Source organism: Rissa tridactyla, chromosome 8 (genome assembly GCF_028500815.1).
Source record: "Rissa tridactyla isolate bRisTri1 chromosome 8, bRisTri1.patW.cur.20221130, whole genome shotgun sequence".
Lineage (NCBI taxonomy): Eukaryota > Metazoa > Chordata > Aves > Charadriiformes > Laridae > Rissa > Rissa tridactyla.
This window is the reverse complement of record NC_071473.1, coordinates 1,930,257-1,943,795: the sequence shown is the minus strand read 5'-3', so window position 1 is coordinate 1,943,795 and position 13,539 is coordinate 1,930,257. Positions and strand designations below refer to the sequence as shown.

The 13,539-nt window shown below is 41.8% G+C and overlaps 1 protein-coding gene across 4 annotated transcripts in view; it reads left to right on the top strand.

Annotated features, from left to right (window-relative positions):
- PRKAR1B (protein kinase cAMP-dependent type I regulatory subunit beta) overlaps positions 1 to 13,539 on the top strand; it is a 102,006-nt gene that overhangs the window by 3,995 nt on the left and 84,472 nt on the right. For all 4 annotated transcript variants that reach the window (XM_054211859.1, XM_054211856.1, XM_054211857.1 and 1 more), the window contains exon 3: positions 11,903 to 12,073. In XM_054211859.1, the coding sequence (XP_054067834.1) occupies positions 11,903 to 12,073 (171 nt within the window). The remainder of the gene's footprint in view (positions 1 to 11,902; positions 12,074 to 13,539) is intronic.

Here is a 13,539-nt window from a genome sequence, read left to right as displayed (position 1 = left end):
AGTCCCCAATCTGCCAGAGACTTTATTCATATACTTAGTTAAAGAAGAGGACTATTTGCTGTTTTTGAAGGAAACATCTGAAGTTTGTAGGCTTAAGATAAGAGTTTTATGTAGTTTTTTCCTTCTAGAGGCAGAATTTTGTAAGTACAGAGCAAAATCAATAGCAACTACTGAATAATACATGGAGCTGATATATTACAAGTGATACAAGCATTTTATACATCTCATTCTCTGCTTTTCAGATAAATATGGGAGTATATGCCAAATTTGTGTAGCTTTAAAAAAATGCAAACATTGCATTCTGGTGGAAGCTCAGTAAGAATGCCTGGAACATCAGGGAAGGGTAGGAAGTACAAGATGTTATTTAATTGTAATGCTTATTATTGGCAAAAATAAAAATCTCTTAGTTCTGCATATTCTAAACTTCCGAGAGCCAAGACCTGTTTCAAGAGAGCGAAATCTGTTGAATTTCCTTTATCGTGTTATGAATTGTTATCCATCTTAATGTGTGCAATTCTGGACTCCCTGGCAAGAAGGATAAACATAATTTTTGCAAAAAATGTTAAAATATGCTGTAGTATTTTAGAATATTCTCCATAGCTAGTGGGATTCCTTGAGTTGTTGTACTGGGGGAGTTTGGCTTTATGAATCTCAACACAGGACACAGAATTGAGACAGGAAGGCAGTTCCTACTCTTGAGAAAGTATATATTCTTTCATGTAATCTCCTGTTATTTCCCAAAGAACAGCAGACACACGAGTTCTGTAGCAGGATATCGATCAGGATGCAAACATAGGAGCTGATGGATATCACTTGTCACAAAACAAAAGGAGATGATTTATAAACTACCAGTCTCAAGGTGTCAAATTTTGTGAATATCACGCTTAATATGGAAGGAAGCAATCTCCCACTGACTGTGGTGCAGCCTGGGAGCTAAACCTGCTGAGTCTAAAGGCTTTGGGATGCTTCTGGAGGTTTCCAGCACTTTAATTCTTGTTCCTACAGCAGTCTGACTTCCTTGCCCGACCACCTCTGAGGAGTTTCTTGAGATGAATTGCACTGGGGAGGATTTTCTGCTGTAGGTTAATATTTTGACTTGGTCGGTTGCATAATAACAGTTGAAGGAAGGCTTGTAAAGAGAGAGAAATCATCTCAGTAAGTTTTATCCTGTTTTTAGAAGACACTTGTCATATATAGGTACTCTGAAGAATCTTAATTGAGTTGTGAATTTAGCAATTGCCTGTTACGGATTTTTGTATGTGAATGAGCAATACACAGCTACAGCACGTTTGCTATTAGCTCCTTTAATTTTGGTCCTGTGTAGGGAGAGGAGTGAAAATCTTTGGGTTTAAGCACGATTTTTTAAATGAAGTCATGTATTTTTCCACTGAAGTGTGGTGTTTTGAGGTTATTTTACAGACTCATTAAAATAGACAACACGTTCCACTGAAGAGAGCAGTAGAACAACAGGGTATCTGTCAAAAACTCATGTGGGCAGTTTAGAGATGAAGTGTGGGATGTTTTTCAAGTGTTTAAAAAAGGAGTTTGTGGAAAACGTGTAGAGCTCGATCCACATCAATGTACTGGAGCTACCTCAGAGGTGAATACAAAAACGTGTTTAGTTCATTTTGCTAACTGCGTCTCGTAAAATCAACTCAGAAGAGCAAGATTTATTATCACATGCAAGATCAGACCAGATCATAAATGCTTTTCACCTTACTTGTGATGACATCAGAGCTAGGTCCCTCGCCTTCAGCCTGCATCTGTACTGCTGAACGGAGAAGGGCCAGGGACTAACCCCTGACCCCACGCCACTAACTGGCCCCAGATATAATTCTCAGGTCTAACACGTCTGGGAGCAGGTTTGTTTTGGCAGGAGGGAGTTCAAGCAGCTCAGAACAGAGCCAGGGAATGAGCTCACAGTTGGGGGATGTGGACTGTCTTGGGCTAGTATTCAGGTCCATGGCTGGGCCATTTTTTATTTCACAGTATAGACACGGCCTGAGGGGGCTGTAAAGTGAGAATACGAATAAATACTTAAGAATAAAGTGCTAGAGATTGAGGTTTGATGCTGCAGTCGTCATTTTCAGCTGGAGAAGTGCCAAGGTTAGAAAGAAACGACTGATGCCTTTTTAAGTTTGCAGCTTATTTGCGTCAAGTACAACATTAAAAATCATAACTCTGAAAATAATCCTAGGAGAACTTTAATAGATATTTTTCTGTTCACTTAATACTGGCAGGACCTGCTTGTCTTCAGATGCCAGTGATTGCTGGGAATCAGCCTAAGTTTCTGTATTCTGCAGTTTGCAAGTCAGTTTTCATATGCTGTGACCTACAAACTTCAAGATGACATCTACTCTGGTCACGTTAACCGTTACTTTGTAAAACTCTCTGACATGCCATGGAGCACAGAAAAAAGTGGAAAATGGTTTAGATATTTGAGATTTTAAAAATTATGTAATGTTTTCTTTTGAATAATTGGTTTTACATTTCCCTGTGGCTGTATAGAACTTCTTGTTGGTGGATGGGGTGAGGAAAACCTTTCCCTTGGGGGTATTAATTGGCTTTTTTAGAGTGGGGGAATAGATGTTAGCTAAAAAACTGTGGCATTATTTAACAGCTGTAATTAGGTCCTGTTTACTTGAGGGTAAAGAAGGCATAGCAGAAAAAACAGGGAACCCATCTTTTATTGCCGGCTCTTACCTTATGTAAAAATTTAATTGCTAAGAAGTTACAGGCAAAGCCTTGTATTTCCAGCTATACTGAGACTGCAAAACTTTCATTAGTGTCAGGCTGTTTAGTGCCATGATTATATGATCAAAGGTGGAGTTGGCTTGCCAAGCTAAGCTAGACTTTTTTTTTGTTCAGCAGAAAAAAAATATAATAAAGAGTAGAACTAACAAAGAAAATGGCACAAACGAAGGGGAAGCAGCAGGAACCTGCAGGATATGTTTAGGCATTACTGAGTACATTGCTGAAGCCATTTTGCAGACAGTGTATTTCAGAGCGTCGGCTTTGCTACCTGAGCCAGCTGGTCTCTGCTGGTGTCTTCTGGACCTGAGCTCTCCCCTGGTCCCTTCTGTTGCCCTGTGCACACACAAGAAATACTGTCCTGCACACACTGAACTTACGGTTTTGGATTGCTGGGGATTGGCAGGGGTTTTATGGACCCTGGCTAATGCTGCATGTCTTAAGGTACCATTCAAAAAGGGAGTTTTAGTAAAACCTGGACTCCACCGTCTGCAATTAAATAAAGCAAAATGAGATTATCTGCGTAGCTCCACCTGGTGCTATTAGACAGTATTGCACACAGACCTGCTCAGAGAAATAAAGGCATTTGTGTGACAGTTTGCTGTAAACTAGCACTGAAAAGAAAGTGTGTAGTAAACTACAAATTCATTCCCCGTTAGTAAAATACAGTTCATTTATTTATCATAAAGAGTTTCAGAACCAGGGGCATCTGAGCATCAAAATTTGAGCATCAGGCTTTTCTTCTGCAACAGTAGTCTCTCCCAGTATTTCCATTTTGTCATAACAAAAAATTTTTCAATCGATAATTTCCACCAGAACCTGGCCAAAACAATGGAATTCATTCTTATTAAGTACAGGTGATTATGCTAAGTATAACTCATTCCTTTAAGATAAGACGGGAGAGGTTACGTGTTGGAAGGAAAATCTCATGGAGGAAAAGCTATCAAAAAAATGCATTAACTAAGCAGTTTAATAAAGGCTAGTAAGACAAATATTTCTGTATCTTTCAAAGCCTGCAGAGCAGTCAGGCGGTGTCTGCTTGGTGGTCAGAAATGTCGCTAGAGCCTGTGGGAGCATACCTGAGCTACCCGAGACGCTGATGGCAGCCACGGTGGGAGCCCCGGGTGCCCTCGCTGTATGACAGGCTCTGCTCCTGCCACTCTGGTACCGGTACTGGGGAGGGCAGGATGAAAGTCAGCTCAGGGTGGACCTCTGTGAGTGCTGCAGTCAGCCACAGGCAGTGTTACGAGAGGTGACAGTTTTCCTGGAACAGGTAAACGAAAAACTAGGTGAATTTTTAAGACCTCTCGGGCAAGCTTTCCTAAATGCAGGAGGTTTAGGGAAGGGTGGAGGATGAAGGGGGTAAGAGCAGAAAGAAGAAAAAAAAGTTTTTTGCTACGATATAAAGTTGGTTATAGGTGAAGCTGTGCTCTTACAAGCTTGTGCAGAACTTGTTAAGAGTGTCGCTCAGCTCCCTCTTCACTTTGTGTGTCTGCAAGGATGAGTAGCTTTCCTGGTCTCAAAGTCAAAAACTAAGAAAAATGGAGCGCAGTGACGGAACGGATGTTGTCTTTGTTTCACATCTTGAGCTATCATGTTTTACATTCATCAGGATACTTAATCCGTGTTAATCTTTAAGCATCTAAGTGGCTTTAAAGAAACAGGTTCATACTTAGCATTAAACACCCTAATGAAATACCTTGCCAAATTTGTGTAAAGTTAAAAATAGTGCTAGGTAAGGCACTGTCTGATGGCGGATTTCACTAGATCACAAGAGACGCTGGGAAAGCTCTTGATGATCCTAATGGGCCTTCACAGCTGGGAACAGGTACATGCACACATTTGCCGCCAGCTGACCGCAGCCTTTTATAGGCTCACAGACAGATGTAGGGGCCCTCAAGCCTTAGTTTTCCAATGGATTTTTGAAGAAGAGTTTGCCTTGGCTTAAATCCTGTCTGTGCTGGAGTCCGGGCCTGCAGAACTGGCTGAGTACCTGCCCTCCTGCTGTCTGCAGCTCAGCAAATCCCTCACTGATCTTTTGAGAGGCTGGTCAGGCTACTTAGCAGCTCCCCTCGGGCAAGGTAAAACTCCACATTCGGGGATGTAAGCGTTTTGAGGCAGTGCTCCTGCAATTCCTCCTCGTTCTCTGTGTTTTACAGTCATCCATCAGAGCGTCGGGCAAGGCGCTCTGACAGCTACCGGCCCTTTCCATCACAGACGATTGCTTAGCCAAGGCGAGGCAGTAGCTTTTCTCAAAGGCAGTAAATTATCTTCAAAATTATTTCCTTTTGTTCTGTTTCAGTTGTAGGAGGTGACTTGAGGAGCAGAGGTACTTAAGCCTTTTCTATCTTCCCACAGTAATTTTTTAAAACCAAGGGCCATGCCAAATAGGAATAATAGCCAGGAGAAAGGCTATGTAAAAAATGATACAAATCAAAGCAAATCTCCAATATGAGGGTGAACTTTGGTTTTACTCTTGTTTTTTAGTTAGTTTTGAAGTAGTTCCTCATTAATATTCTCCTAAATGCAGGAAAAGATGACTCCGTATTTTTAAATACCTTTTTAGTGCTGCATGAATTCACTTTAGTTGGGCACACAAGATGGACACCAGTAAGACTGGATGGAGAACAGCAGTTTTCGTAGCAGATTTAAGATTATTTGAGGTTTGACTTGGTTTCAGTTAAGAAAAGGAGCTTAGATTTTGCAGTGCTGTGGGCTTGGCGGTGCCGTGCTGAGGTCTGTGCCGCGGTGGCTGCTTGCTTGGCAGCCGGTGTGGAAGCTGTGCCCTCTGAGCTCTGCTGGCTCAAGCTCCTCAAAATAAAAACATGTCTGTAATTATTTAATTATTTTAGTTTGGATTTATTGGCCAGTTGTGAAGAAAAAAGTACTTAATGAGTTGTGAGCATCCCACTGAAGGGTTAAGGGGGACAGTTAAGGTTGCTGTCTAGCCTGAATAACCCTGTACCAAGGAAGGCACTTGTAGCCCACTGAAGTTGTTTTGGGTTTCAAAAATGAAATGCATGTGGAAGGGAGGAGGATGAAAGAAAGAAAAAAAAGCTGAGTACATATTTAAGGTGAGCAGTCCAGCACACATATTTTCGTATTTGTATTAACACCAGATAATTTCTTAGAGAATAAATCGAGTAGAATTTTATTGAGGACCAGAAAATGTAGAAATGTTTTAGAGACAATTTCCACTCTGAAATGGCTGAAGGAACACAAGATTCTGAATAACCATCCTTACTGTCAGCAGCACATTTGATCTATGGGCATCAGTATGCTTCTAAATGTTAAGTGGACCTACACAACAGAAGTATTTTAAGGAGCCAAGTGGCATGCTAGCATTTATGATTCCCTCTTTCTTGATAACCTCAGTCATCAACTATCTTTTCGTATGCTCTGATGGTCCATTTCTGCCTCTCACATGTAAACCTCACTGAGACTGGTGGTGTTTCTCTTGGATTAAGGGTCTGCTGTGTTAGATGGCTGCAATAAAAAACAAATAATCAGCTTTGGCATTACGTATCCAGTGATTAAAAACTTCAGGGTGACTTAGGTGTTCTGCTTGTTGCTGAAAAATATGGCATAGTATTTAGCATTTTAGTTTAAATTATGTTTGCCTAGTAGAAATAGAGCTATTCTGTGGACGTTTCTTTTTATACAAGATATGCATGCATACATTGTTATTTGGCTGGGTTTTAAAAATCAGTTGGCGATGGTTCTCTTTGGTTATATAAGCTTTTAAGTGTCAAAAATGCGGCCTGTGTTTGGTACCATAACCTCTCTTACTTTACTGCGTGTGTAAGAAAGTAGGGAAGAGGCGGTGATGGGCTGAGACACTGCAAGAGGCTGGAGGGGAAGACAAGGAGCGTTAACATGCTGCAGGAGGTGAAAGGACGCCGGTAAAGGGATTCCAGAAGGCGAGCGATGCAGTCAGGCTGGCAGAAGAGTAGGTGGGTTTTTGGCAGGAGAATTTCGCCTAGATTGGAAATTGGGAATGAACTGAGATGCAGAGAGGCCACCGAGGACACAGTAGTAGTAATCAAAGTGGTGGGTAACTGTGGGGTGGATAAATGTGTTAGTAGGAGGAGTGGATGTTAAGGATACTTCCTAGTGGTGCTGTAGGAGAAAAGGTGGCATTCACACTGGGAAGGCAGCGGAGCAATAGTTGGGATTGTGTGAGAAGTCTCCAGTTACAAGGCTGACTGATCATAAAGATAGTAGAGTTGCCCATCGTGACAAAGACAAGACTGGAAAGGACATTAAGAGCTCCCAAATTCTCCAGCTTTCAATGATGGCATCAGTCAGTCCTGTGCTTCCGACAAAGCGGAATGCTTTACCTTTGGCATTTATTAGTTGCTATAAATCATTGTGTCAGGCTCCAGGAGTGATGAGGCGGTGTTAGAAACCTTCCTGTGCTGAGACCGTCTCCTCTGGGTCAATTCCAGTGCAAAGAGAGATTAGTTATGTGCGCGTGAACTACCCTGCGCATTTGCTGTGGATAAATAGAAAGTGGATTCCAGGTCTGCCAGTCAGAAAATGTAGGAATGCGCTTGAGGAAAAAGAAAAGAGAAAATATTTCATTTAGAGTGTACTTTATGTTGTTGCTTTTGAACGCAATGAATAAACTGTAGGAAGCAGAGCAGGGATAGTGAGCAGTGATACTGAACGGCTGACTTGCTTTTAAAGGTCTCCTTGGCTTGTTGTCAAGCTGCACAGTTACTCGGAGCCTCCTCAGGTGCTGTCCTTCCTTCAGCTGAAACATCCGGGTTTCCAGGTGGTGACAAAGACTGAAAGGAGAGACCAGGAGAGGAACTACTGGAAGCGAATTTCTGTTTGGAAATGCTCCGGCTGACAAAGAAGAAAGCTTCTGGGTTAGGAAGTGTGTGTGCTCTCCAGCAGCAGTGTGAAGGGAAGAGTAAACCTAAAAACTCACAGCATCGTGGCTGCTTCACTTGCAGTGTTTAAACTCATTAAAGACTCATGGAAGCAGTAATCAGTAAAGGCGATGACCCCATACGCTGTGGACAGCATGCTAAATTCCTGTGTTTTCTACCTCAGCACCTTGTAGCACAAATGTCTTGGCTGAAGGTGGACATTCAAAAGGTAAATGGGTCACTGCAGTTGTATTTATTCGTTCTTCTTTCCTTTAGTTGGAGGCAACAATGGTATATTTTCTTTCCTTTCCAGTTTATTATCACTAAAGTCAGTGATGGCATTCCAGTTTCACCATCCATCTACAAAAAACCCAGGAAAGGCTTTTGTTCACAACATTAGCTAGGTTTTTGGTCACTTGCAACATGGTTTGAACAGAAGTAGGATTAGATGATGTGTATGTGAAATAGGGTGTTACAGCCACACAGCAATGTTGTTTTGTAGATTTGGGGTGTGTTGGTATGTCGTTGTGTTGGACTGTGGCAGTGACACTGGAGGCTTCAGTCAGCGGCACCCACGTGGTCCCCTACTGCCATTTAAGACTCCCTCAATTATTTGCAATGTTCACTGAGGCTGGTAGATGTGACACAGGACAGCATGAGACCTGTGTCCTCCTCAGCTGGCAGCTGGAAGCCAAGCAAGGCCACCCAAAATGGCACTGGACTACAGATAACTGGATCAGACCTTATGTGTCCTACATGTCGGGAGCATCTCCACTGAAGCCAGTGCAGATACTGGTGGGAAGAGAAGAACAAGGTGCTCACAGGGGCTTGTGCAGAGGCCATTACTCTGTTTTGCAGTGGTCTTCCATGTGTTTTCTCATGTTAAGGTGGACATAATTGGGCAGTATGATTGTGAATTATCTGTGCCATCCAAATAGAGAGTGAGATCGCTTGTTGTCATGACAACAAAAGATGGTGAGGTGTTTACTTGAAAGTGAGTTCTGCACAAGCGTTCACATCGAGCTGTGTCTGAAGATCAGTGTTTGAAGAACTAGTCTTCAGAGAGTCCATTCCTCCTTTAAAATATTTGCTGTATTTGTGCAGTTTTACCCCAGGATATATGGAAGACGGCTTTTTGAAAGCTTAATCCAGGACAGAGCGTACGCTTTTATTTTCAAAGGGCACTCTTTAGTTCAGTAATGGAAATCCTACCTAGACTACAAATAGCGGCATATGGAAAAGCCAGCCAGTCAACTATCTGCTGTTTATATAAAAGGAGTTTGTAGCGAAGAGACTTCCTTTTAAAATGAATCATATGGTAACTCACTTTTATAATCCTTTAATATCTTTTTGGCTTTAAAAGGTATTTGGGTTTAAGAGCATGCTTTGTGATATTAATTTTATCTCACTGAGCTTTCTTTCGTGTATAAATCTGTGCTGGGGCAGGGGAGATAATATTTATAATTCCTTCAAAGTGCCTTTTATACAATGTGTATCGAAAAAGAAGGGTGTATTTGATACTCAAATGGGGCAAACTGCTGCTCTTCTCTATGAGTAAATATGCTATGTATGAAAAGAGCTGTGTAAGTGCTGCATACCTTGAAATAGTTACCGGACTGCCTTCTTGTTGTAGTTACATTTTAGTATGCTTTCAGCTGCTAGTTGTCCGGAAAGGTCTTCATGACCTTTCAGTTAAGGTCATGAAGAAAGTGAATTTAGTTGTGTCCACTTAATACAAAGAGAGAACGTTACACTATCAAAGACATACGAGGCTACAATAGCCAGTAATATTATTTGAAATTCTTCAGTTATAGGTTTGGTTTTGATGATTAGGTATTAAATATAGTGATAATGTGTAGCGCACATACTTTTGTGTTAAACGTTTGTGTCTCTGCAAGTGCATAATTGTAATTAAGGAAGCTACAGGCGGTCAGAGAGGAGTTTCATGTGGGGAAGAAGTTGGTGAGAATGCTTAAATAGGACTTGCAGTTCTTACACGATGGGAAAATATAGCTGAGTCATTTTTTACATATCCAGTGCTGCTATTTGAAATTTGAATTGGAAATGAAAAAGTTTCAGTAAGTATTTAATACATCTGAAGTCAGCTTTTTTTCTGTTTTTTGTTTACAGCACCTAGCTCAACTGTGTTATGGTCCGGGAGTTGCGGTTAAAAAATATACTGATCTCAGAAAGAACTTTGCACTTTCTGAGGCAGGTCAGGACCTTAAAAGTCAGATTTTTAGCCAGCCCTCTACATTTTTGTCTCTGTGCTTGTCTCTTAAATATTTTCAGCAGTCCTCTAATCAAAACAGGAATGTGTGACTTGTTACACTGAATTACTTTGAATTATGCAGCAGGGGAAATACTATTTAGTTATTCATTTCAAGTAGCAATAATACCTCAAAGATTGTTGTCAAAGGCTCCTTAGGTTAATGAGAGGGGCATTGTCAGTGATGGTGAGGAAAGAAACTGGAGTAATACCAGAAAAGACAAGTGGCATGACTGGATTTGTCAGACATTTGTAAACATCGGTGGCAAAACATATATTAATCATCTGTTTTTCTTGCGAGCTTAAAAATTGTGAACTTGTGCCAGTTTTCTGTACCACTCTTTTCTGGTGTCATACCTGATGAGTTAACTATAACTCATTTCCCCTGTCAAGGCGACCAACTGGCTGTGTTGGTAATCCACCACATGTCTAGCACTGGTGCTCCCAGATCCTCCCTCCTCCACAGGCTCCATCTATTACCTCTGATTGGAAAGTCTCATTGGGAAATAGCTGTGTAAGACAGAGGCCAGGTTCTGGCATCCGTGTCAAAAGAAGGTTGATTTTATGGGGTGGACAGGGACCTCAGCATTACTGCCTTTTCTTCTGGGTGGCCTGCAATGCTGCTCATCTGAATTGTCTCAAAAATTCTGGAGTTGTTCCGGGCATCGTTGGATGATAGCTGGCTGTGTGTGCGTCCATCAACTTAACCCCGAGACCGACAGGGTGCGGGTTATGTCTACGGCAATATAATAGATGACAGCAAATAAAATTACTGACTCCTGCTGCCCAAGTTGGCTTGTCTCCTTAAAGTCCTCATGTCTCTCCTGCACGTGCCCATCGGTTTCCTCTGTCAGACCAGCTGGGGACAGGACGTGTGGTCCATCCCATCTCCGGTTCCCCCCTGCCTTAGCCAGGGTCAGCGAAGACTAGGAGGAGGCAGCCGGAGCGGCACTGGAGAAGGAGCAAAGGCAGGGTGGTGTGTTGGGAGCAGGATGCCAGGCTGAGGTGGTACCGGGGGCCAGGAGGTGGGCTGGGAACCAGCAGACAGGCCCCCGTTCCTTTGGCTGATGGATGCGGATGATGCAAAGGGAATTTTACTCCTGTGTGCTTTCCCCTGAATCCCAGGAAACTGAAAAATAGGAGATGGGGGAGGGAGGAGGCTCTGGGACAGTATGATTATGGGTAATCTTATTTGTTGCAATTCTTTAGAAGTCAAATAATTCAGTGTGTCAATTGACAAAGTCTTGCAACTCTAACATCCTTTCTTGAAAGTTTTCTATACTGTTTCCTGCTCTCGTTACTGTCTCTTCAGGGATTCCCCTTCGCATTTTATTCTCCGTTCCATGAGCATGAAATTTGGAGAATAACCTCCCTATTGGCCAGCTGGGGCTAGGCCAGCCATCATTTTTCATAGTCCTCTGGAGCCTACCTTGGATCTTATTTGCTTGGAAGTAGTCCCATTGATTGTAAAACTGTTATATGTCAGAAATTCTGGAGTAGGGAGCATCTTTGTTCTTTCTGGTGATAATAAGCCTGCAAAGCAGAGCAAGATGAAGAAACCTATCTAATATATCAATGTGTGACTTCTGATATGTTCTCTGTACAAGACAGAAAGATATGTACAAGCCAACTGAGAAAATAACAGCTGTGATATTGGAGAGTGAGCAAAAGAGGCTTGTTCTTTTGCTTTCTCAGCCAGCAGTAGCTGCAAAGATATGTCTGCAGTTTATCATACATTGATTTCCATTACGTGTAAGAAAAGGTTGAACAGGTCAAGTATTGGAGTGATGATACCTGTACACACATTGTAATTAGCATCAGTCCTTCATGCTGCTCAGATTAAATTTTTAATATTCTTTCAGCAGTACACATGTGTAAACTGACAGTGATCCAAACGTAGAAGTGAAGGGGTTGCTGAGTGTTGTAAAAGAAGAGTGAATCGAGTATATCCAGCAAGTTAGCTACATGGGTAAGGGATGTTTCATTGTCTCTTTTTGCCTTGCAGGAAGAATGCAAACAAATACTGGCTCGGCAGAAATCCAGTTCCCAGTCTGACTCTCATGACGACGAGATTTCCCCTCCTCCTCCCAACCCCGTGGTAAAAGCCCGACGCAGAAGAGGGGGTGTCAGCGCAGAAGTGTACACTGAGGAAGATGCTGTTTCTTACGTCAGAAAGGTAATGTGTTACCATCTATCCGATTCTGAGATGTACAGGACAATCGAGTGACTCATATTTTCTCGCAATTTGGACTCATGGGTCAGCCTGTAGGATGTGTCCTCATGCCAGCATAGGCATGGCTTGACCGTCTTCTTCACACTCAAGTTCTTTTGCTGCCTCTTTGAGTAAGTACTAACCCCATCAATGTGGCTTCAGCGTTCCCTATTCTCTCCTTTCTGAGATGTGCTGCTGGTCTGTTTCCCCCTCTAATAGGGTCAGTGATTCTCAGCCATTTTCTTGATATTCACAGACTCTGGCAGCTTCTGATTTCTGTCAGAACCTCACAGTTTTGGAAAGCAGCCTTTTCTACTGCTGCATTTCCTACTTTTTTTTTCCCAAAAAGTCACTTCTAGCTCAAGTTTTCTTCTAACCTAGTTCATTTAGGTTCCCTAGATGATTCAGGCACATGGTTCCCATGTTGATTGCGTCCCTAACCCATGGGTTTTCGGAATTCTGTTGACCATACTTGGGCAATTTTATGTGACTGTCTTCTTTGAAGAAATGCCAATCCCAAGTTAGGTAATTTCTTCAGTAGGAACACTAATTTGGGCTGCTCTTTTTTAGTGGCCTTTTTCACAAAAATATCTAGGTATGTTATATCCTTGATATCTCTTAATAACTCTGCATTTTTTTTTTAAACTGGCCAAAGCTTTCAAAGGTTAATAAAAGACAAACATTACAATACTGTATGTCATATTTGTTTAGGGAGCCAGGCTAAAAATGCATTTCATAAGGTTGACAGATGCTACTAATGTGCTTTTGTGCACGCCTGAAGTAGCTTTAACCCAAAGAGCTTTTCCTTTATGGCAATACTTTTTGTCAGTCACTGTTTTTTGGCAGAATACTTCTTGGCTTTGCAGTCAGATGTGCTTTTGTCATCCACTTATGATACAAGTTCACTGGCTGCTCTGGGGATTTCTGTCCCAAGAAACAAAGAATTAGGAGAGTGTTTCAACGTAAAAACAAATATGGAGGAGTATTCCTGTGGTAGTTAAATAATGCTTGCAAGTGTACAGTCAATTTTAACAGCACTGTGGTCAAGCTATTAATGCACTGCACTGTGAAAAAACTTGTGTGATATTTTAAAAGCTACTTTCAGACACTTCTTTCTGTGCAGTTTGCAATGTCCCCCTTAAAAACTTCTATGAAGGGATCGCATTTGTCTCTGCTTACTATGGGCTCCATCTGACTCTTCTGAAAATCAAAGAAAATATTCCTTCCCACACCCCTGAGTAATTCTTTTCTGTTTATAACGGAACCTGAAGTTAACTCTGTTTTCTTCCTTTTTCAACAGTGATGCCAATAAGCCCTGACAGTAGCATGAGTAGGCAAGAGCCAGAAGAAGCAATACAGACATACTCTTTGTGTTCTGTGACTAGGGCTGTTATGATTTTAATTTCCTAGGAACTGACTGAGCTCAAATA